Here is a 26,425-nt window from a genome sequence, read left to right on the forward strand (position 1 = left end):
GCGCGGGACTTTCCAAATGCAAAGTCGTCATGACGTCTATGCACCATCTTTCGGGAAAATCCCGGATTGCGCACATAGGAATTAAAACTGGCGTAAATTTCATTTGGAACAGGGGTTTTAAGTCTGCAACTGAAACATATCCGATAATATATCCTTTCAATCATGAAGGTAAGCTATCCAGATGACTTCAGCATTCCACAGCGTGTGGAGGGGTAGCAGAGTCAGAAAAATGCAACAACATAGCTCGGTTATTGAACCGATCTTTTTGAGATTGGGGATTTTACCGAGCGGTTTTGTCTGTGGCTTCTCCGCTATAAGTGACTAGTAGCTGCAGTACAGTAGCTCGAGCTTTTGCCTTGGTATTTGCAATTGGGTCTGACGGCAAGTCGCCGTCCGACCCAAATACCCAGGCAAAACCTCTAGCTGCGCTGTACGGCAGCTAGGTGACTAGGTGCCGTACATGATTGTGACTTCGAATCGGATTGAAACCACCGTATTTAGCTTCCATCCACTAGTCATTTCGTCTCACCATCAATAGACAGTAGCACACTATACCAAAAGGGGATTTTCTTCCGATCAGGAGAAAAATTGACCTCCTCAGTTAGGAGAATGTCTCGATGTGGCGACTTCTTTTGATACATGTTTAATATTTCTGCGTAATAGACATTTGCGCGTTTAGCAGATATAGAAAAGTGTACTACTTCACCAAATTTGAGGGTGGGTTTACCCATGTTCTGAAAAAGTTCATCATTGCTTTCTTTACATATGTCCACATTTATTCAATAATAGTCAAATTTTACTCTTCGCAGAGCTTTATCGAAATTTAGATTGAGTGATCATAGTTTAAATATTGAATTGGGTAGGAAAAGTAAGCCAAAATTGCCTTTGAAAGATAGACTTTGTCTCAGATGTGATAGCAACGAAATAGATGATGAGTTTCATTTATTATTCTCATGTAAAAAGTTTATCACTGAACGAGTTTTATTGTTACAGGAAAGTGGAATAAATTGCTCCACTTTTTCCGGTGTCACACAAAAAGAAACGGCCCTTAAAAGGGTTATGGAGTATAATTTTGAAGAACACTGATTTGTGCTGACCCTCCAGTAGCCTTCCCACTGTTAAACAGTTTGCTTATTATACAACTTGGATACTTTGTTGTCCTCTCGAAAGTGTTCAGTTTTCTACTTTGTCCAATTTTGGAATGTACCGTACCACACTCTCTGCTAGTGTGAGTTGAGTATAATAAAGATTGATTGATTGATTGAATAGTGAAGGCATACAGCACTCATATGAAAATTAGGTGTATTTCCGCAGTTGGGAACAACTCCATTTGTACTTTTGAACGTCAAAGTCATGTCCCGGAATTCATTCATCAACACTTTGAAACTCTTACACATTTTGGACAAAGTCTCCTGATCGGGAGAAATCTGTCATATTTTAGTGAAAAACTGTCATCAAATTGCGGTATCAATATACCGGTACATGTAACAATACATTTCTAGGTGTTTTGGTCTAGTGTGCCTTGCCGACGGTAGACATCTTTTTGTTTTACGTCCATGGTCCCACAGTCGCCTGCGCCTGACAATCTTAGCTGAAATGAATAATTGTAGCATATGGTCTGTGAGCAGGCTTTTCTGCTGTGTTGGCTGTAGTGAGCGGCCAACACGGCAGAAAAAGGAGCACGGCCCTTTGCTACAATTATTGCAGCTTCAGAAGAATGACAGTTAACTCGCACCTTTTCCATCTTGCCCAGAATAAACTCACCCTCGCCCCATTGTTTGAGATGCACTTGTAGTAATAATATATCTGGTGTTATAGATTACACATACCGTACCTTGTGTTGTAAATTTTTACGGAGTGTCTGTTGACAAGTGCCTGTTTACAGGCACTTGTCAATAGACAAAATTTGGCTATTGACATGTGGGACATTTTTCGCCATAAGGCACACCAGTCCACATTTTAGCAAAATAGACTAAAATAAACTAAAACTAAAATAAACTGCTCTTCTTCCCCATAAATGAAGGACAGATTGTTCTGCCATGTAAAAATGACAAAGCAAGTTCACAGGGCTGTCAATGTTTTTCAGAATAGTAGGGTACAAGTGAAAGAACAGGAGGGTACAGCCTTGTGCGGAGCGAAGCGTAGCAAGGCGTGCGCGCAAGCGCACGAGGGTGGAGGCAAGGAGGGGGTAGTCCCCCCTCCTGAAGCTGAAGCTTTTCTAATTATTCATCTTCAATTGTTGGCCTGTGGTGGCACTTTTGAGGGCAATTTACTGTCAAGTTTATTATAACTGAAGTATAAAAAGTAACATGAAATGAATCTTGTAAAATAAATTAAAACAGAAGTATTACAGAGTTTTTGTTTATTGATACACCAGGTTATTATTATTTGCATACGTAAAAGTAAAAAGTAACATGAAATTGAATCTTGTGAAATAAATTAAAACAGAAGTATTACAGAGTTTATGTTTATTGATACACCAGGTTATTATTATTTGCATACGAATTCTGTTAAATTACAACCTGCTTAATAAAGATCATAATCTGAACCATAATCAGAATCACTGGAGTACTCATCTAAGCCCAAGGCTTGTATGGCAGTACCAGCTGACAATACCTCAATATTGCCATTCTCAGGCTGATGAAACAGTAGCTTCAGAAACTACATCTGCAAAAACTATTTCTTCAGATGTAGCTTTAGAAACTACACCTGCAGAAACTATTTCTTAAGAAACAACATCTGCAGAAAGTAATTCAATAATTGTAATACGTTCCCATTCAAAAACAGCTAATCGTATTAGAATTTAAAAAAATCTTGTCCCCACTGCAAAACTGATGTCATAACGTCACGACAAAAAACTTCCGATCTACGTCTGGTTGATACTGCTGTAATTTTATTTTGTCTGTTTCAAGTCCTCTCTCAGAGTTACCGGCTATGAATTTCCGGTGTGAAAATTTACAAATGTAATGGGGTAAATACGAGACCATTACCAGAGACAATTTGAGTAGACGCTACGTCATACAAACAATTACAATACTCAAGTTTACATCCGCAAATGAAATTGCGTGGCTTTGTTGTCCGTCGGCCTCTCAATCGACAAGATTGAGAATATGTTGATTTATTTACGTAGTAAATCCTTGCGCGTGAAAGTTAACGATCAAATCTTTTCTCCTGGTGACTGTCATAGTATCTATTCTGATATCCCTCACAGTAGTCAGAGTTTTGTCGAAACCCTCGCCGGCCAAGTGGGTAGGCTCACTACATGCATGTTATATCCATGCTATTCAAAACATCGTTTACCGCTGCACGTAGGTGCAAGATACCGCAAAAGTATATTGTCAAGCCTAGTTAAATTTTGTGATTGCTCTAAACATTAAAAAATGTTGGTCTTGGTAAATGATTTTGAAGGATCCGAATACCTATATTTGCTTTTGAGGAAAGATTTCGGATGTCGGAAAATATATATTTATCAATCTTCAATACTCGCGCCTTCGAAACAACCACAGTACACAGCATGTACTACCGTATGAATACATTTCATAGAATGGCGGCTTGGTGCAAACAAATTCAGTGGTAGTCAAAACTCACTAAAAATTATGTCAATCCCCACAAAGTTTTTTTTTGCGCTGAGTAAACGATTCTTACTGATTGTAAAGAGTGTTCACGATCTGCAAACGGGAAAACAAATCAAAAATTCCAGTCGCTAAATACACGTAATGCTATGGCATTTTGCTCAGACGCGGCGTGAAATCTACATTGCATGCTATACCATTGATGGATTGAACCCCCGATCACTGAAATTCCTCAGGAAAATAAAATGATTTACCAATATGACATTACTTTTATATCCAGAGCTAGTGTAAGCCTCTCGGGGTCTTTTTTGGACCCATAAATCCAACGTGGCTGTTGACTTTCGTAGCCATATCGATCGTGTACGTCCGAAAACCAATCAGAACACGTAAAGCTTTTTGACAGTACCGATTGAAACCAATCAGAAATCGGTTACCAACGAGCCTTAGGGGCTGCGCCTCTGTAGCACAGCGCAGCCAACGGTAGAATTGGGACAGGAAAGAATTCATAACGTGTGTAAAGATCATTATTGCAGGCCTTGAATAGGGAAAACAGGCGGCGGCAAGACCTGTGTCAGACGGCGATTTGCCGCCGGTGACCGGCTATAATTGACAGCCCTGAGTTCAAATACATCAAATTCAACATTTTGAATGCATTAGTGAAAGCTGTCATTCCCTGGGTGTTATACATGTATATGGTACCATATCACCCAAGCCACAGCATTAGCCAAGGTTTAGTTCATGTTCTGCACCTGCATTTTGGCTGATTGTTGTTGTCGATTTCAAGTATCTTGAGTCATGAATATTGTATCTGACAGACCACAAGGAGACTGTGATCAGATGTTATTTGGAGTTGATGACGACTCAGGACGAGGTACTAGTAAAAATTACAAAATGTTCTTGGGCGAGTTGGAATCAAGAGAGTTGGTTCAGGGCGGTTTGGAAAAGTTGCAAGGTAGAACTGGTACCTGCTGCGGACAACCCCTGCTTTCTCTGTCACAGGGGATGTCCGGTGTACATCTAACTCACAGAAGTGACAATCGACCAATCAGCAGGGTTTCTGCTCTGAATGACTTGGAAAAGTCACTGGCAGGCTACAGGACTGCAGGAACTTGTTGATAGTTGATAGTACAATGATACTATTGATACATGTAGGCAAATGGCAAACCTGCATGTGTTACTGTATAGTTTGAGCAAGCTAACAGGCTGTGGAACTTCGAAGGTTTGCTTTATTCGAGAGGAAAGCCATTATTATACAAACACTGCAAATCTGATAAAGGACAACGAGAAATTTGTAGAACGAGAGAAAAATGGGGAAGGAAAAAAAAATGCAGCAGCACCTTTTCAAAGTTTTCAGGTTGCACTTGGTCATAACAAAACAGGTCAGGTGACACATGAGACTTTCAACACAGCTTCTCTGATGTCTCTATCTTTACTTTTCAATTTGCATCCTTTAAATAGTCCTGTCTCAGCCATGAGTATAAAATGTTTACACACTTTCAACTATTTCCCTTTATATTTAAGCTGCTTTGCCACAAGTGAACTTTAAATTTCAAGTGAGTTTCTAATTAATTGACGTTATATATAGGATTATTATTATTATTATTATTATTATTATTATTATTTACTTACTTAGCTTGCTGTGTACATGACCAAGAATTACTTCAACTTATCCGCTTTTTGTGCATTCTTACTGATTTTATCTTTTATTAATGCATAATATAGAGTGATTTTCAAGCAGTTGCTCATAGATATTTGATGTAGACTCTTAGTAAGGCCTGTGTCAGGTGTCAGATTTATTTGCAAGGAAATTTACTGACTAGATTACGATGGAAAACAAAAGGCTATGACACCTTAATCCTCCAACAGACTTGGTTCCTGGGATCAAGTCCCATACCTTTATTAATCAATCATTGTTCATCAGTCACAATAGGAAATTGTGTCCTTGACCTCAGTACTTCTAGCTTATGTAATGATAGTGTTGGATAATGGTAATTTCATTCACTCTTGCCACAACAGCATGAACTTTTGCATGAACCATTGATACATGATGCTCACAAGCTGAGATTTGCATCACATAGCTTTTAGTATTTCTGTTTGCTTGTTTCCTCATATTGTAATTTCATTAATTCTCTGCAGATGATAGCTCTAAATCGTGTGTTCCTGGTAGCACTAGCTGTCATAACATCTTCTTATTGGATGGAAGTGAACTCGAAACCAATATCACAGATATATGGTGTAGAGAACAAAGCAGACGGTGTTGATGATGCTGCAGAATCTTCTGTTGACTTGCAACCAGAAATTGGTCCGTGTAAGTCTGCAAAAGACTGTAAGTCAAACCAAACCTGCGATCCAAATGGAATGTGCCTACCATGCTCATACTGGGATGGAAGCAAAGACATTCCTCCTGATTGTATAGGTATGTACAAAGTCATACAAGTAATCCATTCATGTTGGTATAGATTTGATGAGTTGTTGAAGGTAGTAGTATCTATAGGTAAATTTTGTAGGATTCCAAAGTTTATGTTACAGGAATTCCCCTTGATACACTCAATTGATACAATCATATTAAGGGGAGACATGTATTAGAAATTTTACTTAGCGGTACCTATGTTCTTGAACCAAACATAATTTAGCCAAACTTTGTATTCTCAGAGGTAAGCATGGACCTGTCAGAGGTTAAGGCCAAGAAAAATAAAAAGTTTATTTCTCATCCCAGGCATATTGCAAAAATGATGTGGTGAGGCAGGTTTTTTTTCTTCTCAATTTTTGTTTATTCTTTAACTAACAAGAACCTGCAAAAAACATGAAAACAACAAAGGAATGCATGCAGAGAGAGGAGGACTTTGGGCTTCTCAAGTTGAAAGAAATTCATATTTTAAAGCTGAATCTGGTTATATAACCCCATGGTTAATTTTTCAGATTTTTAAGACTCGAGGCCCAATATGCAAATACACTCTGAGATGTTACAAAACAATGTACAAATTTCACAGCTCAGCGCTTGAAAGCAAAATTTGGTTGTACAAACAAATTTCAATATTCTGATGATATGATTACAAACCTTGTAATACACTTACGCCTTTGTGCATCAGGGAAGGGGGCTTTCCTTGAGATATTTGAGCTGGTTAGTTTGTCATAGGAGCCATTTGCTCATTAGCATATGGAGCCATTTGCTCATTAGCACATGGGGCCAATAGATTTGTAGTAGATCAGGTGTATACCCATGAACTCTGTCAACATTTTCCGTCTCAGTTCTGTCTGTCAAGGTAGAATTTGCCACAGGAAGAGCACTATGGGAACTCTCAAAGTTTTACAATATTTGCTGATGTGACGTGCGCCGCTCATTTTGACTCATTTTAAAGTTGGTGGAATAAAATGAGGTTTCCACCACCGCGTTGTAAAATGGAAAAATTAAATCTTCCCTATGGAGTTAACACAAATAAGGACAAGCCATTTCTGATTTCAAATGCATTCAAGAAATTTATTTCCCAAGTGCTAAAATTTGCTTGGGGATCACTACTTACTCTAAATTATGAAAGAGAATGAATGGTTACAGTAAAAGTTTCCTTCACGAAAATATGAGCAGCGGTCACTGTTTATAACTTTCAGTCTCAAAGCACATACAACCTTAATCAAGGTAGGAGGAACGCTTTGTTGGCTGTTTTTTCAACATAATTGTAGGTTTATGTTGAATATCGGCAACTTCTCAAATGTCTTAATTAATGTCAAAAGACTGTCCCCTGATGTGTGTTTATTCATATTGACTTTACGTTTGTCTTCTCGTGAAATTCCTGCTACCAGGTGTTATAATCATATCAAAACCTGTATCAAGCGGTGAAGACGGCTCAAATGAGGATCTAAAAGTATTTCGATGCACACAGGAATCAGATTGTGATATTGGAAAATGGTGTTTGCCAGGGCAATGGACCTGTGAAAGTTGTGAAACCCTACAATCCTCTCCAACTGAATACAAAAAGGAATGCAGCCGTAAGTTTCATATTTTAATTACCTCTAGAACATGTTCCTGAAATGTAGAATATATGCATGTATGTTCTGGGCTGGTATTTTGGATGCTACTGCTATTAGACCAGTAATTCACTTTAATACTAAGGGCTAGTTACAGATGAAGATAGTTTGGGCAAAAAACAGTGCTGTCTTTCTAGCTTTGATATCTGTGTTGATGCTTGTGTGCAGTGAACTTAGCAACTGGTTTGGAACATTTTTGAATGTTTTAAAGGTGGGGATGTAGCTGAGTGGTTTTGACTGTGTCTTCATTAGCCGACTTGGTTCTGTACTGAATTACAAAGATCATTGTCTGCTTGAATCAAAATTCAGACTGTTCTGAAAGATTGCTATAGCATTCTGTATAGTGAGTTACTGTTTAAGGCCCATGAAAATCATAGCAATGTGCATGAATTTCCACAAAACACAATTGAAGGTGCTGCTTTCATCACTGACTTAAAATTTCAATGGATTTGCCAACACAGAACTTTTATCAGTATTAAATCGAGCTTACATTGATCTAACACCGATCAACAGGATTTGTTCTGCTAAATGTTATAAAATAGGAAAAGTTAGCTCAACGCTACTTTTTTGGCTCATGGGAAAGTAATTGTTGGTCTTGAGTCTGCTACCATTTGTAGTATTAAAGTAGAATTTGCTTAGTTTGACTATGATAATAATAATAATAATAATAAAATAATAATATTCAGAGATTATTAATTGAAGAATTAATTTGTAATAATTATTCAAAGAAGAGTAAGGTCATTTCAAAATTTCTTAATGACTGGAATTGATATTGTTATACTCCTTTTTGTTATGAAACAAAGAGTATATTATTTGAAAAAAATAAAATAATAATAAAATAGTTCTTATCAGCGCATTATACATAAAGTCTCTATGCGCTTTACAAAACCAGGTAAAATATACGTACATAAAAACTTTAACAAAATCAGTTCAGTATAAATAAATTAAAAAAAAACCAAAAAAACATTAAGAATTGGTAAAAAGAAAAGTTTAAGGCTGAGTTTTAAAAGATCCAATTGATACAGCGGATCTGATTTTAAAAGGAACAGAGTTCCATAATTTTGGACCTGCCACAGAAAGCACGTTCACCATAAGCAGAGGTTGCAAAACGCGGAATATTTAATGTAGCATTGTGGTTGGATCGCAAAATTCGTGATACATTTTTTAAAGACAGGAGTGAAGTGATGTACGATGGATATGAATTTTTTCAAGCCTTGTAGACAGTAAGTAGAATTTTATAGTCTATGCGCTTCGTCACAGGTGTTGAACCAGTTAGTGGAGATCTCGTAATACAGGAGAAATATGATCATATTTCCTACCCCTGACGACAAGTCGAGCGGCTGTATTCTGGACTCGTTGTAGTTTTTGCAATTTTGGAAGCCCATACAGAACAGCATTGCAGTAGAACTGATGAACTGAATGGTGAGAAAGAACTATTTTCTTTGATGAATCAAAATTTAACCATTAGTTAGTAGCTGAAGGCCTTTTTTTAGGTCAAGCTAGTGTACTGAGGAGCAGCATGAATGAACTTTTGGCTCTCCACTGAACTCATGATATCATTTATTTACCGCAAGTTGTCGTATATTACCTGGACTGATATGTATGAACAGCAATGAGAAATGTATCATTTAATTTCACTGCATCAGGCTTTAATAAAAGCTCCATTGACCAATGACTTACAATTTTTAGCTCACATTTGGTTTTACCAATGTGAGTTTATCGTATAGGCTGAAGTGGATGGCGTCTGTATGTATGTGTGTATGTATGTATGTACCGTATTCCTCCGATTCTAAGACCCCCTTTTCAGAACCAAAGATGACGAAAAAGATATAGGGGTCTAATAAACGGATGTCACCGCGAAATCGAACGTCGAAGTTAATTTATGCTAATTTATGCAATGTTATGCAAATTTTTTATGCCAATGATTTTTTGATTCACGCTACAGACAACTCATACTTTATGATATCGGCTCATGGCCATGCTGTGTAGATACTGGCAGTCGAATCTGTACCAGTATAAATTAATGGAGATCCACAAGTCTTGAAATATAACGTATTGCCATACCTTCTTTTACTAAACAATACGATAGCAATAAATCTTTGTATTTCGTGAATAGATAATCACCACGAAACTTTGTACAACAAGTACGTTCCTCAGCAGCAGCTAGCTCCCCATACATAGCATGGCCACAAAGGTCAGACAATGAGTGAAGGGAAAGTCCCTGAAGTTCCGCTGGCTGTGATTGGTCAATTTACGCAATAGGTCAAAGGTGTCAGTGCATGAGGTCAAGGTAAAATTCTGTTCAGTGGGATGGTGTCCGTCTGATGTTTTCTATGTACGATTTTCATTTACTGTACTCCTTAAAATAAACGACCAATTACACGTCGTGAGTTTTATTATTTTGCTCCTAGTTTCAAAAAGTCTATTAAACCGTATCTCGAAACGATCTTACGAACAGGCAGGCTCGAACAGGTAAAGTGTTGAGGCTTCGGCTGGCCGAGACGAAAGATTGCTGCGCCAATCTGCTTTATATTTGATGTGTTGAATTTTTGGCAAACACCCTGAAGTTTTTTTATTACTTGTATCGATGACCGAAATGTCTCCTGCTGTGGAATTCAGTCATCTATGATCAACTGTTCGGAATATGGTACGATCAGCACGTTTTTGTTCTAACTGTAAGTGTATAGGGCCGTTTAAAGCGCAGTGGTCGTCGCGCTGCGCATCCTCCTGAGGGGGTCCCCCTCTGTTGTAAACAAATCCAAGAACGCCGCACATGTTACGGGTTGATTTTAATGTTTGCGATATTGCCGCTTGTTAAAATGGCGGCTGATCTGTCACAAGCATACCAACTATCCAAATGTAACACGCAATAAAAGGTCAATTAATCTAAGTTAAATATCTGCTGAATATTGAACAATGATTGCACGCTGGATTGAGATCACATTTGCTCATGATTTTCTTGAATCAGTTGAATGGGGCTCGGCTACTGTTATCGCTCGAGCCATAGAGCTAGACATACGCATGTATACGCCAACAGACTATCAACGACCGGGCTCTAGTTTTCGACATCGCGAGCAAGGACGAGAGCTTTCATTTCAAGATGCCCGACAGGAGTACAAAGACAACAACCCAAACTACAGAAATCTATAGCTCGCAGAGCAATGCCCGCTGCAGCAAGAAGCATCTCCGCATCTGTTCCGTTCCGTGGTCTGTATGAACGTGCGTGTCAAACCGGGTATATGACGCGCTACACTCGGCTGTGGAGAATCCAACTCAACTACTAAGTTTACCCCGTTTGGGGGTGCAAACGAGAATTCCGAGTACAGGTATCAAGTCAAGCGAAGGACCTTTCATAGGTCTTCTTGTTATGTGGTGGGGTTATCTCACTTGAAAGAGGATTCAGACCTACGCGGCAATCAGTAGGTACAACAACGAAGTTTGCCCAGCACCGGTTGGCCTACACCAGCTAGCGGTTGGATCACTGCCATGACCGTGCACAGGACCGGGGCACAGGATCTCTCGATACGTCTATGCACGGTGTAGCCGTGCAATTTCCCTGCCAAATGCCGCGAAAACCCGCTCGTTTTGTTTGTTGTTTCCTGTCATTTTACTATTTCTTACCACGTAATACTAGGAGAAGTAAGACATGGTGATCAACAGTTGGTTGTGGGCCAAGTCGTAGCGGGCCGGTACGTTGTGGGACCGGATTCTCTATATCTTTGTACGTCAACGTGGTGACCGTCTCCCAACAACATTTCACGTGTCCTGCTCTGGCTTGCCGATCAGGGTCTTGAGTGTAATTTTTGTGTCAGGCATTGTGCTTGTTGCTGGTCTACATATATAGGCAATGTTGATCATTTTAGTTATGTATTTTCACTGTACTGTACATAGCATTGTGTACAACCAGCGTGATCGCACGCGATCAAAGCTTTTTGTTCACTGTGTCTGCGTGCAGTAAACTCAGCGACATAATGTGCCTAGTGTAGTGTCTCAATGTTCGTATCTCTACACGAGTTTATAGATAGAAATACACCATTGAAGTTCGTTTCCGATCTTAATATTTTACTATTGCATGATGTTGAATCTTACAAAGGCCTTAACAAAGTGGGGGACTGCTCCCATCTCACTCCTATTGAAGTTGAGAAGACTTATGTTTACAAAAATTTATGTTTATCAACAAAAAAAAAACACGCACGCGCAGCGCGACGACCACTGCGCTTTAAGCTTATGAAGTTGGTATTTTTCCCTTGCAAGACTTCGAAAGCGTGCATAATCTTGAAAATCTGTTACACTATCGTTCTACTCATTGCTGGGACTAGTTCAGGAAAGGCACACACATAAATGCCGTTCCTTCATTACATGAGAAAAACTACAAAATTGATGAAACATAAATGGAAGAATTCAAAAAATTTTCAGTTCATGCGCGGAAGAAACTTTGGATATCGCGTTTCGTTTGTCAACACGATAATTGCCCTCTTCATCTAAGTCAAACCAGTCGAAGTCGATAACGTCGTCATTAAGTCTTTTTGAAAGATTTTACGATGCCAATGATATTTCTATTTTCACTGGTTGCTTATACGGTAAAGTTGAACGTAAGAGAAAACTTGCAGCGCTTCACAATGATCACAAAAGAAAACTTACGTGATAGAAATCTGTTGAAAAAAACTTTTTATACTTCAATGGTAAATTTGAACGTAGAGAAAACGTGCGGCTGACTCGCAGCGTGTTTGCAAGGTTATATCTGATTGGTCGATTGTCACTATTCACAGCCACTTAGGGAGTCTATTTGTATTGTTTTCATTATATTGGTAAGATTCAGCCACCCAATTGGATAACAGCTTCGAAATCGCTGCGAGTCGGCCCAAAACGTGCAGCTATTCACAATGATCACAAAAGATACCTTACCTGATAGAAAACTGTTGAAAAAATCTTTATAAGCACACCATTTAAAGAGCAACTTTTTCATGTGCCGTAGTCTTTTGCCTCAGTAGTATGAAAACAAAAGTTGAGCGAAGCAAGTTCAAAGCTCGTGTCATTCACACGTCCCAAATTTTCTCTTGATAACGGCAACAAAAGGATTTCCCGACATCGTCACAAGATCCTATAAAAATGCGTCGATTTATCGTAGACTTTTTTTCCGAAAAGTCATAAGACAGTGCACGGTCGTCATGGGCAAGAAAAAAAAGTAATTATTAAAAACATTCGCGCTGTCGGCATGCCTAACTACCGTCGCAATCAGCTAGAACTAGGTTTGCCGTATGAACTTCGCCGAGATGCAGACAACATACACGATCGAAATGCTGTAGCCGTTGTTCAAGATAGTTGCAAAGTTGAAAGTTTGAAGCGAGATGCAGCACTCATACCGGGCACGGTTACTTTCGAATATCATCGATCGTGACTTGTCAGTCAACAAAAAATACTACTTGAAGGCAAAGAAGAAAGCATTCATCCATTCTCAAAGAGTTGGCATGGCAGAGAAATGTCACGTCCGTGTTTTGGCAAATAATGCGGCTGTACCTCTGCTAAAGCAATCAGTCCGAGGTACTGTTTTCACCGTACATATTCACTAAAACAGACCAAATCATGCCGCTGACCAAAAAAATGAAACGGCCCTTTTAAGGGCCACAACAGTCTCCAAAAAGAGAACTACTGATACCCAACTTTTTTGTGTTTGTATGAGTGTAAATTGTGTTTGTTTGATCGTGATGAAATGAGCGAATCGTACTTGATCGACAAGTCCAAAAACCCGACTATCCTAAATGTTCATTCATGGTAGCCAAATTGCATCGAAATGTTCGATTCGTACATAATCAGATGTTGAAAAATCTGCTTATTTTGATGGTAGCAAAAGACGACATTGTACTAGATCGAGGCGCTAAAAAATCAAACTCTTTTATATTGTTCATTTAGGTAGTGAAATCCAAGTGTAGTTTTATCGCCAGGAAATGATAGAACTGTTCCCGATTGACATGTTCCAAACCCCAACAATAGTGTGCGTGTGTGTGTGAGGTTTGATACTTCACTTTGACACTTGTTTGTGACTTTGATAAGCAGCGTAGGTGTTGTGGATATTCTGGTCTCATTACATGACAATGGCTCTATTGTTCCAGTCAAAATTCGGGTGTACCCCCCTGGGGGTCTTATAAACGAACTAACAGCTAATTACGAATTGATAAAATAATCCTGGGGGTCTTATAAACGGGCGGGGTCTTAGAATCGGAGGAATACGGTATGTATGTATGTATGTATGTATGTATGTACAGTATGTCCGTCAACATCAAAAACACGCAAACCGCTGCACGTTTCAGCTTGGTATTTGGTGTGTGGATGCATCCTGGGCTATAGATGGGATTTTGTTCAAATGAAGTCTGCATTGCCAAAATTATGCAAATGAGCTTACAAAATGTGAAAATGGTTAAGAATTAATAACTCAAGAACCGCTTTTTTGATTGCTTTGAAAATTTGTGTGCAAGTACCTTAGGTTAACCTTATACATTTTTATGAATATTGTGAAGATACCCGTAATTTTGTATTTTTGCTGAATTTTTTTGTGATTTTTCTCATTTTCAGTAAAAATTCTTCTTCTCTGAAACCGCCGGCCCAATCGCTCTCAAATTTGGGTTGTCTCTTTGCAAGGGTGTTACTCTTCTAATTTGTTGAAATTATGACAAAATTGGGGAAAATTACTATTTTGTGCAATTTTGTCATTTTTGGTAAAAAAATCTTAGACAGTGTTTCCTTTTTAAAACCCCTGGACAGACAGCTTTCATATTTCGTACACAGACGTACAGAGATAACAATAGTTAGATATGTGGAAATTGTCCTGAAATATAAAAAATTGTATTTTTAAGACAATATTGTCATTTTTGGTCAAGAAAACTTTATCTCAACATTACTTGTTTGATAGCTTTGTAATTTGGTATAAAGTCCCTTGTTTGATAGCTTTGTAATTTGGTATAAAGTCCCGAAAGATGTTATTAGATAAATTTTCTGCTCAAAGTGTTGGGAAACCCCAAAATTTGTATATTTTAGGTACTTTTCTCAGTTTATGACCTTAAATGACCTATACTAACCCAGGATATGTTGTGAGACAATTTTGAAGGCTGTGAACATAATTTTGTCATATTTGATACCAATTTGTAGGAAAATTTGATCCAGAAAACAAAGCTGAGGTGATTTTTAGCTCCGCTGTCAGCGACGCGGAGCTTATCAAATAGGTTGATTTTCCGTCGTCGTCCGTCGTCGTCGTCGTCCGTCGTCGTCGTCCGTCAACAATTGCCTTCTCCTCTGAAACCACAAGTCCAATTGCTTTGAAATTTTATATGCAGCTCACTTGGGGTGACCTCACTTAAGTTTCTTCAATTCGTAGTGAAATTTGCATATTTGTATTTTTGGGCATTTTTTGGTGTTTTTGGTAAAAAAAATCTTCTTCTCTGAAACCGCTTGTCTGATTGCTTTTAAATTTGATATGCAGTTTAGTTTAGGGTGACTTCAGTCAGATTTTTTCAAATTGTGGTGAATTGAATTTGTATTTGCATTTTTGTATTTTTAAGGCAATTTTTGTCATTTTTGGTAAAATTATCTTTAAAAATCTTCTCCTTCAAAACTACCAGTCAGATATCTTTGATATTTGGTACATATGTCCCTAGAGATGATCTTTTTCAGATTTGTTCAAATTGTGCAGAAATATGCAAATTTGCATTTTTAAGGCAATTTTTGCCATTTTTGGTCAAAAAATGTATTTCTCAAAAAGTACTGGTCTGATAGTTTTGAAATTTGGCATACAGGTTTCTATAGATGAACTAAGTAATATATATTAAATTTCTGATGAAATCTGTAATTTTGTATTTTTGGGGCAATTTTTGCCATTTTTGGTCAAAAAATGTGTATTTCCAAAAGTACTCATCTGATAGCTTTGAAACTTGGTATACAGGTTCCTACAGATGAACAAAATGATATTTATTGAAATTATGATGAAATCTGCAATTTTGTATTTTTGGGGCAATTTTTGCCACTTTTGGTCAAAAAATGTGTATTTCCAAAACTACTCATCTGATAGCTTTGCGATTTGGTATACTGGTTTCTACAGATCACCTTAATGATATTTATTGAAATTATGATGAAATCTGCAATTTTGTAATTTTGGGGCAATTTTTGCCATTTTTGGTCAAAAAATGTGTTTCTCAAAAAGTACTGAACTGATAGCTTTGAAATTTGGTATACAGGTTTCTACAGATGAGCTAAGTAATATATATTGAATTTCTGATGAAATCTGTAATTTTGTATTTTAGGGGCAATTTTTGCCAATTTTGGTCAAAAAATGTGTACCGGTATTTCCAAAACTACTCACCTGATAGCTTTGAAATTTGGTATAGAGGTTTCTATAGATGAACTAAGTAATATTTTTTGAAATTATGATGAAATCTGCAATTTTGAATTTTTGGGTCAATTTTTTCCATTTTTGGTTAAAAAATGTGTTTCTCAAAAAGTACTGTTCAACAGCTTTGAAATTTGGTATATAGGTTTCTATAGATGAACTAAATTTGATCTTTTGAAATTATGATGAAATCTGCAAATTTTATTTTTGGGGGCAATTGTTGCCATTTTTGGTCAGAAAATTTTATTCTCCAAAAAAAATACTCATCAGATAGCTTTGGTTGACATGTTCTTAGGGATGATCCAATGTGATATATTCAAAGTATGATTAGATCTTCAATTGTGTATTTTTGCAGCTATTTTTACACTTTTTTCTGGCCACTGCATCGAGCTATCAAAGATTTCCACCCTTCTTCATCAACATGTCTCAAAAATAGTTATTCTCTACATAAACACAGCGGAGCTATATCGGCCGCTAGGTCGCTTGTTTTCATTTAGGACCAATTTTTGCAACTTTTCTTTGTAAGACATACAAAAACTGATGAGAAATTTGGATCCAGGATAATTCCAGATGTTGTAATCACCACCCACAGTGGAAGGCATTTCACTATCTGTAACTAACTTAAGTGCTGTTTACATTAGAATGATAACACTCATGGCATTAATTAAATATCTCCAAGGTTGTAAATGTACTTCCTGTCATTTGGTCTTATGTAATACCAAGGGGTGGAACATTTGATATGCAGGAGGGGGTAGGGTTTAGAAGATCAATGATGTAGCATTACTTTTATACCAGATCCCTTGTGCATTTTTTGCCCACTCCCACCTTTTCTTTTTATCAAGCCTTCTCTGTTTTTGTTGTTGACATTTGCTTATGTATTTAGGATCTGCTTCTCCCATTGCTATAGAAGTTGATATGCATGTTCCTAAAGATAACCTCCAGTACCTAAGTTGGAGACCTTATTTGCTTTTGTCATTCTTGTTTTTCCTGGTTTAAATATTTCTCGAATGGACCAATTCAAACCGAATGTGAGCACATAGTGTCCTTGACGGTATTTTTTATTCGTGTCAGTATTTTGTGTTGTATTGTACATGTTCCAGGTTACATAAATTATCAAGAACAGGAGAAGAAGAAGAAGCTGCTGCGTAGAACAATTGCAATTTCTGTGGGCACTGCCTTACTACTGATTGGCTTATTCACTGCTGCTGTTTGCTATTTTGTTTGGAGAAGGCGCAGAACCAGACAGCACCCCTGTGAGTATAATTGTAGATGTTTCAAATGGTATTCAAGATACAGAGCTGCTTTCACATGGCACTACCAGTATCATGTGACCTATTTGTAATAATACCATTCAAGGGGGCGCTGCACCCAACACAGCGTATTTTGCTCAAAAATCACCTTTTTGCAAATATTCATTCAATTAATTAATTTGTTAACCCAAGATTAAAAATTGGCTGGGTTCACCTTTTAACTTGTCAAGCAGTCGTATGTTTCGTGATAAAGAAGTGTTAATTTATGCGAATGTATTCAAATCACAATTTCCTGGCTTCTTTTTCCTCCCAATTTCAAAATTTCCAAGAATTTAACTCCACTCTGGCTGGGTCAAATTTTCTGAAATTTTCACATTATATTCTTTGAATACTATATAACAAAAGACTATTTTGTTTGGCAATAAAGTTATATTTTGAATAAGAGGCATTTTAATGTTGCTAATCATGATTTTAATCACTTTTTTGAGTGTTGATCTTTCAACCCTTGCCATTTTAGAATGAGGATAGATAATGCAAAATAAAATAGCTGTTTTTTTTCTACATATACTCTTCTTTTAAGTGAAATATTACAGTTCAGAAATTGGCGTCACGTTTTTGACTTAAATTAATTATCATTGATACCAAAATTGAGGTTTTTTATGCCAACTATACACCCACTTCATCTTTTGAGTAATATACTGCTACCAATTTTAATCAGAGCTCTTAGGGGCATTGGTCATACCTAGGTTAGGTTATGCTAATTTGTTATTAGCCTATTTGCATATTTAATGAATTTCTGTAATTAAGCCATACCGATATATCCAAGCAGATTACACCTACCGGATTTTTCTGAGAGTACGCTCAGGGCCGTTAAACAGAAAATGGCTACATTTTCTGCTTCACACCGTAGCAAAATAACGGCCCAGGGCCGTAATTCGGTAAAAATTTACCGCCAATTAACTAAAAAATAAAGGAGTTATTTTATCACTGTTGATCACAAAACCAAAAATAAATGACGGTAGAACGCTGCAAAACATCCACTCATTTTTTTCTCGAGAGTTTTGTTTTCTTTTTCGTCATTGTGCGCTACAAATTCTAAAAGATCCATCTTCAACAAAAAGGACACAATGTTGCGATTTTCTGATGCATCATACAATAACAAACTGACACTCATGCACTCATTCACGCACGCATAAAACTAAACTGAACCCAAGATACGATCAAGATTTCTTTTATTTGTATATCAACACAAATTGCAATAATAATTATACACATCTCTTTGGAAAATAAAATCACACATGGAAAAATAAATTACGAGTCAGGTAAAAATAACGCATGGATAATCAACGCACAACCGTGACAACACAAGGTCCCATTGTGCTAAGTTTCGGAAGACAATATGACAGCTAGGACTAAAATCTACAAGTGTTCCTCACAATGACTAGCATATCGCCACTACCAAAATTCTTCGAAATCGCTCTCGTCAGAGTCCGACAAAAAAAACCCTCATCGCCGATTCGAACTCCTCTGGGCTGTCTGTACTGCTTACGCTGCCGTCAAGGTCATCGCTGCACTGGTCGACGTCTTGCCCCCCACTCAGCACACTCTGGAGTTTAGTGTTCAACAGATCGACTTCTATGTTGCGTCCCATGCAGCCGACACCACAACATTCGAAGGCTCGCTGAAAATCCACACAGGTCTTCACCTTTTCTGTGGCACGGTGGACAAAACCAAACGGCGTCTCCCAAGAAGGCCGGCGTCGATAGCCCTTGACAGTGTACTCTTTCGGGCCCGTGGTAAACCATGCACTCCATTCCTGTCGTAGAGCAGCTTTGAAGGGGATGTTCACGCTGACATCGACTGGTTGCAAGTAGCTTGTCGTCCTTGCGGGAATAAACTTGACCGCCGTCTTGTACCTTTCGTCCAGTAGCTTCAGATTCGCTTGGTCTTTGTGAGAAGTTGCTTCGTCGAGGAGTAGTGAGGGCGCTGCTGGAAAAACGATCTCTGTCGCACGCGGTAGACTTTCTCGATCCACTCCCGCATAAGACTTGTTGGATACATCAGTTGCTGGCAGTTTGGTGTCATGATATGCTCATTAGTGACTTATTTAAATATTTAATGACTTTCTGTAATAAGACGATATGTCAAAACTGAATCAGCTGAAAATTTATTGAACTTCTGGGGTACATGATTTATACTTTGACTCAGTTATGCTCAAAGGGTGAAAAGTGTGGCATACCATAGCTGGCTCACGTGCGTATCTAGTGAATTTGTCTGATAAGGCCGTATGTCAAGGCCGAATGCACAAAAATTGATCGCATTTCCAGGATACATTGATCACACTTCGGCCATGTGATTAGGACATGATGGAAAAAGTGGATCACATGAAAATGGGAAGAAATTATGGCTAAGAAAGGTCAAAGTGAAATACTTCCAAGTGATAGAGTCACATGCTAACCACGCTGGCTATTCCATTTTATGAAATTTAATGGCTACAGCTCACTATTTGCATATATCTTTTAAACACAGTTCCTGTGAGAGAAAACGGCGGTGGTGGTGCACCAACAGAACTTGAAAGACTCCAGGAAAACCCTAATGATGCTAGAGAAGAAGACTCTAAAGAAGAAGCCTATGGGATAGCAGTTGCCGACCAAACTGTAGGCTGTTCAGCAACCACCTGATAAAGAAATCCGCAGAAGTGTCCCAGCCTACAACTTTTGTTTTTTGTACTACAAATTATCTGATAACAACCATGCCAGCACTCCCTACTCTCAGAATCCCCTTTTGAAAAAAGTGAAGCATAATAAGTTAATTGCATGGTTATTATCAGATCTTTCTCTTTGAATTTATAAAAAAAAAATGCGCAGAGTGTACACGAATCTCTTACATGTTTCCATACCTGCTTCACGTAATCACAGATTGTTTCCTTGGAGAAAAAATCTGAACTCATTTTATCATCAACTCATATTTCAAATAGGTATGTACGTTTTACATTCCATGTATGAAAAACCACCAACAAAATGCTAGGTCCGGAGAGTCTGGCCTGGAAATATATGAGAGAATCATATACACTCACAATATATATACTCAGAGAAAAAATGTCTACAAATGCTATAGAAAACTCGGGCCCTACGCTTGCAAGGCAAATGGCAGACTTGTTCATGTCCATTGCAGTCGGAATGCGTTACTAATGTCTTCTCTCATTCAATGAAACAAGATAATTCTGAGGTTTTGCTCTTCATCTCTGTAGGAAAAATTATAGAAACCTTGTTTACTAAACCTTGTTTATTATAGACATTGCACCGATCGTACAAACTGCCATATCGGTTTCCAGGCTTGCTTCATCTTCATTTTATAAACAATCAGTAGAATAACCTTCACTTCAGTATCTTTGTTGAAAGTTTCATATTGTCACACAGCTGTCTGAAAATTATTTGTTTCCAGTTCCCCCATAGTTCAATGTAATTAAAGCTTATTTGTTTTCATAAAGCTAAAGCTTCCTTATGAAACAGTCAGAATTCATGAAGTGTTAATATTATAGCTTACACATATGGCATAGAGAGCGATTGTAGTGCACAGCATAGTCTTTTTACCACTGAATGTTATTAATATGGTACTACCTTACTTCCAGACTGTCCCTTCAATGAAAGTCAGCTATACATTCATAATTACGGTAGTGTTTAGCCTCACAATTTTCTTGTTTCATTGAATGAAGTCTTGCAACAAAGCATTTTCTGCTTTGACTCGAATTGTAACACAACAGAGTCCGTCAAAAGTACATCATGTACTTTGCATTTAGGAGGCTGCTCATTGTCGCTGGTCACATGAGATAACGTCTACATCTCTTCTTGTAGAGGGTGACTAGGCATGAGTAGCTCTTGGTGATTTTGGTTGCACAACCATTGATACAATCTAGCTGTTGATATGTGATTGCCTCTTTTCATTTCGTTCACATTTTGAGATGACAGATATCAAGATTACATCCTCATCGCTGAATCTCTTCAGCGTTGGATTAATTTGCTATCTACAACACCAAGCTTGATGAAATGAAATGAAGCAAGTATATGTCAATGGTCAGATTGTATTTGAGTATTTCTATTTCTCTTAGGGCATTCACTTTCTTAATAATGTGTCATTCATCTCAGTACCAGTGTCTCGAATCTGTATTCTGGGTTTATACTACAGTTGTTCTACAAAAGTACTAGAATGAAAAACGTTTCTTCATATAATTTTGACTTCAAATAGTTCATAAACAGCTGTTCTTTTTTTTTTTTATAGTGCATCATATGATCAAATTGAACTGTAGAGCCAAATTCATGTTTACTGAATCTATGCTTCAGACTAGTATGTACAGAAATTTTGTCGCGTTTCAATGTCTAAAATGCCTTATGTTTACTTCATTAACCAAGTGCATGCTGCAATGTACTGTGTAGACAATTTTAGGTAAATTGCATCATACCGTTTGCTAATGATTGAATATTCTGTCAGTCAAACAAAATGATAACACCAGGTACAACCATGTAAGGAACATCACTGACACACAACAACATTAATATAGAAAAGTTTGTCATACGTGTCAATGTGTATTCGTAAATATTTTGTTTGTCAATGTACACACAATGCATAATTTATTCCTAACCTTTCATGCTTGTTAGTAAATGCTGCTAGCTTTTCTTACTCTAAAGCGCATTCCGTCTGACATGGACATTGAGTGATGCTGTGAAATTTATATATCTTCTTGAAAGACATGATACTGTTGTGTGCTTGTTTCTTTTTTGCTTTGAGATGTGATCAAACTTCTGACATTCTCTTTGTTATTTGAAAGGATTGGACTGCAAATTTCATCTTGACGCCTGCTTACAACCTATTGACACGGTTGATTTTGTCCACTCTTTCATTTTGCATCATGTTCATATACATTCCTGTATTCAAAAAGATACAATTTCTGGTGACATAATTTTCAAAACAAATGCCCCGCAATAATTGATATTCCTTCCAGGAAAGTCTTCAGAAGCAAAACTTCCATGAAAAGATTGATTTTTAGATTATGAATTCACCATGGTAACAGATTGTCTTTTTTTATACAAATGATTGGAAGGCTACTATAATCATGGCTTTGATAATTCAAGTTTTTCTTTTATCATTCCCAAATTGAACTGATTGAGTGAAAGGCGAATTGTTTTCTGTATACTGACTGAATGAAATCTTTCAGTGTTATCTATCAGTCATTGAAATTTCCATATGAAGGCAAATTTTAAAAATGTAAAATTTCTCAAATTGAATCTAAAAAAATGGCATTTCAGATAGGTGTAGTTCACCACTTAAAATTGTTAACTCTTCAGTCTTCATTGCCAATCATGTCACTTATAGATTTCCAACGTTTGGAACATCTGCCATTTGCCGCTTTCTTCTCAGTCAGTTACATTGAACCAAAGGTCACAACATCCTGGTACTCTACTTTCCAGCCACCTGTTGATTTTCTTCGTACCACCAATGTAGACTGGAAGTCCATTTCCTGAGATAGGGTACAGCCCTGCCCCAATTGACAGATCTGCCAGTCTACCCACCATGCTAATTTGCAGGGCTCTTTTATGTATTATATTAAATATCTGAATGGGAAACCTAATTCACAATCATCAACCATTACTATATATAAAAACTGGAGCTGTGACTTTGGTACAATAGTGACTGACGCAAACTTTACCTTGCTAGTTTAATTTTAGATGTACATTGAAAATGTCTCTTGAAATACAGTGCTTTTTTTTAAATTGTGCAAATTGCTACTTAATACCATGATCTCAAGCAACCCATTGTGATCCACTATTCCCGGGAGTGGGTAATGCATGTAATTTTTAAGTTTGCATGTAACCAAAGCCAAATACTGAGAATTATACCAACTTTTTGAAGAGAAATGGAAAGTGAATCACAGAAGGTTGATGAAGATCAAAGTGTTTGCTCAACCCAAAGTAATGTGTTTTAGATAATGATTGGTAACCCTCAAAGAGGGTACCAGGAACTAACTCTTACACAGGGAACATATGAGGACCTAAACACATTTCATCAAACTGGTTCTCCATGCAAGACAACCTCAAACATATTACTTGGTAGTGCTGATGTATATATTATGTCTTTAACTGGTAGTGATGATACACCTATATGATGGGACACTTCTTATCTTCTGACAACAACATATTATACAAATTTGCTTACAATGAGTAGATATTTATTGGGTTGAGCAAAACAAAATGCTATTTACAATATACAAACAGACATTTACACATTGTTAAATAGGCAGTGTAAATATTTCTAAATATTTTTATATCCAGCAAACAGCCAACTTTTCTCGAATATTCAACTTTTGAATTCAGTCGCTTCATAGTGATTACTGTAAGTTAATTGTTTCCTTTACATATAGAACACCAAGATTATCTCACAATAGACCATGATAGCAAACAGACCCTTCCTAACAATGAATTCTCTGCAAGCAACTGTAACCCATCAAAGTGTTTACTTTGTCAAAGCCCAGTTAATGGCGAATTCTTCGAGTTGATTTTGTAATCCCTGTGTACATAAGGATAATGTGGCAATAAGTTTGAATACCCTAAAAATTAGTTTTTACCCTCCCCTGTACAAGGCTGTCATGCTTCCACTCAAAATTTGCACAAAATATTTTCAAGATAATGAACTTGACAAGGGTATGTTGGATTTCGTTTGTCCCTTTGGTAGTTTTGCTACAGACATTTATAGGTGTTTGACTATAAGAATTAATCACCAGTTTAAAAATTGTTACATCATAGAAAACAATCAACAACCCTCAAACAAAAGCCACAGATATATTTTGCAAGATTAATACAACAGCTTTTGATCATGCAAATTTTGGCAGGAAACAATGCCACAGTGTTTATACATGGAAGGGTAGACACTGATTTATAAAGGTTCAAATTTACTGTCATGTGATCCTTGTGAACACAATGATTACAAAATAGAAATCAACACATTCACAAATATCTCAACCATCTGAAAATTTAATTAATGGTTACATGCTTGGTTGTTTGCAAAGAGTTCATTGTTTTGAAGGGCCCAACACCTATGCCTGAACCTTAAAACCAAACAACCACATGTAGGGTCATCGCTTTGTCAGTGTTTACCTTAAATAAGGGGGAATTGGCATGACTGGTTTTGTCTGTGCATGTCTCATAAGTTTTGTAATTTAGGAAAGGTGTTTGACGAAATTGGCACCATGCAACATCTTTAGGTAGAATATGCCTCAGGGACAGATATCTGACTCTCAAATTTTTACAATTCTTTTCTAATCTACCATTTTTGTAGGGACTCATTTTAAAGCTCTTGAAGTAAGAAAAAATTTCTCCTTTTTTTCAAAATTCAAAAATTTTTTTCCCCTCCGAGTTAACGCATATGGTAGCCATTTTGAATTTCAAATATCAGTAAATTTCAGGTAATTTGTTTCTCTGGTACCAAAATTTGCATGGTGACCCCTGGTTTTTATTCTTGATTTAGTATGAGAATGGTTGAAAGTTTCATTGAGGAAAGTTTTGAGCAAGAGTCTTTCACTTTTGAGGCACATACTACCGTAAAATCTGGACTTGACTGAAAAACTTCAAGAAATGTATTTAAAATAAAAAGTGTCATTTGCATGGCTGCAAGCCATACTCTCAGTGTACTTATACCTCCTACTCTTACTGTATTGCTTACTATGTTTGACATTACTTTCAAATGTTGTTTTATGTATTACATCACCTTCATGCTCGATTTTATTTTTTAATCCAAGACTGAATTCATCAGCTGAATGTGATCCTGTTTCCTCTGCTAAGCAACTGAAATAAAATTTGAGTTTGCTGCATATTGAGTGATTTGCCTTCAGTCTTTTCATCGCTACCATCCATCCCGAATTGTGGAATCGGAGAAGTGGAAATCATTGTATTATGCTCGTCCTGGATTTTCCTGAACGGGGACAGGCAACTTTCATAAACTTGGTATCAGATTAAGCTCACAGTACTCCTACTGTATACAGACAATATCCACACATCAAAGAGAAAATGAGTCGCACACATCTATTGAAAGCTCTAAATTTTTTTATTTCTGTGTAAATATGCAGAACATGAGCAAATTGCATGGTAAGGCTAAATCTGACATCAGTGAAAGGCACAAATAACTATCAGCATGTTGTAACAAGATGTACCCACAAGATCATCACAAAATAGCATTTCAACACCTCGTAGTACACTGATACATTCCTTTGCACCTCATTAAACATTGTAGTCCTTTTCCATTCTAAAAGCCTTACCCTGGAATTTACACCTTGATGAAGTTTCATATGAGTACTACTCTAGTGGAAGATGTACAAAGAACATGGAAGGGAACAGATTTCCCATTACGTTACTGATACTTGAACAAAAAATGAAAAAAGACAAGTCATCGTTGATGACACAGTCCCCACTTGTTAATGGGTATTTTGATTACAGGTCCTCAGAGAGGATAGAGTCCTCTTCATTAGGTCTGTGATAAAAATACTTTTGAATGAATTCATACATGTCTGAGGTATGGTTCAGAACATGAAAAAATCGTGACAAAATGGTCGCACAGTGGCCATATTGGATCGCATCACAAAACAAATTGATGTGCATAGCTATGACATTGGTCGATGTCCTTGTACCAACTTTGAATAAAATCGGTTGAAACATGCGGATATGCCTGAGAAATGGCTCTGTACATGAAAAAATTGTAATAAAATGGCCGCCTGGCGGCCATATTGGATCGTATTACAAAACAGATTGACGTGCATATGTATGACATAGGTCAATGTCCTTGTACCAACTTTGAATAAAATCGGTTGGAACATGCCTGAGTAATGGCTCTGTACATGAAAAAATCGTAATAAAATGGCCGCCTGGCGGCCATATTGGATCGTATCACAAAACAAATTGACGTGCATATCTATGACGATGGTCAATGTCCTTGTACCAACTTTGAATAAAATCGGTTGAAACATGCCTGAGTTATGGCTCTGTACATGAAAAAATCGTAATAAAATGGCCGCCTGGCGGCCATATTGGATCGTATCACAAAACAAATTGACGTGCATCTGTATGACATATGAAGTAATCCTTGTACCAGGTTTGAATGAAATCGCTCCACGCATCTCTGAGATATCTGCGTGAACGCACGCACGCACGCACGCACGG

The 26,425-nt window shown here is 37.4% G+C and overlaps 1 protein-coding gene across 1 annotated transcript; it reads left to right on the top strand.

Moving 5' to 3' along the window:
* Positions 1-25,083, top strand: LOC139151338 (uncharacterized). Its single transcript, XM_070724043.1, has 5 exons — positions 1-168; positions 5,709-5,988; positions 7,371-7,556; positions 17,073-17,225; positions 19,752-25,083. The coding sequence occupies exons 1-5, from the start codon at positions 163-165 to the stop codon at positions 19,901-19,903; spliced, it is 777 nt and encodes a 258-aa protein (XP_070580144.1). The 5' UTR covers positions 1-162; the 3' UTR covers positions 19,904-25,083.
* The last annotated feature ends 1,342 nt before the right edge of the window (positions 25,084-26,425 follow it).

This window comes from Ptychodera flava, chromosome 15, assembly GCF_041260155.1.
Source record: "Ptychodera flava strain L36383 chromosome 15, AS_Pfla_20210202, whole genome shotgun sequence".
In the NCBI taxonomy this organism is placed as follows: Eukaryota; Metazoa; Hemichordata; class Enteropneusta; family Ptychoderidae; genus Ptychodera; species Ptychodera flava.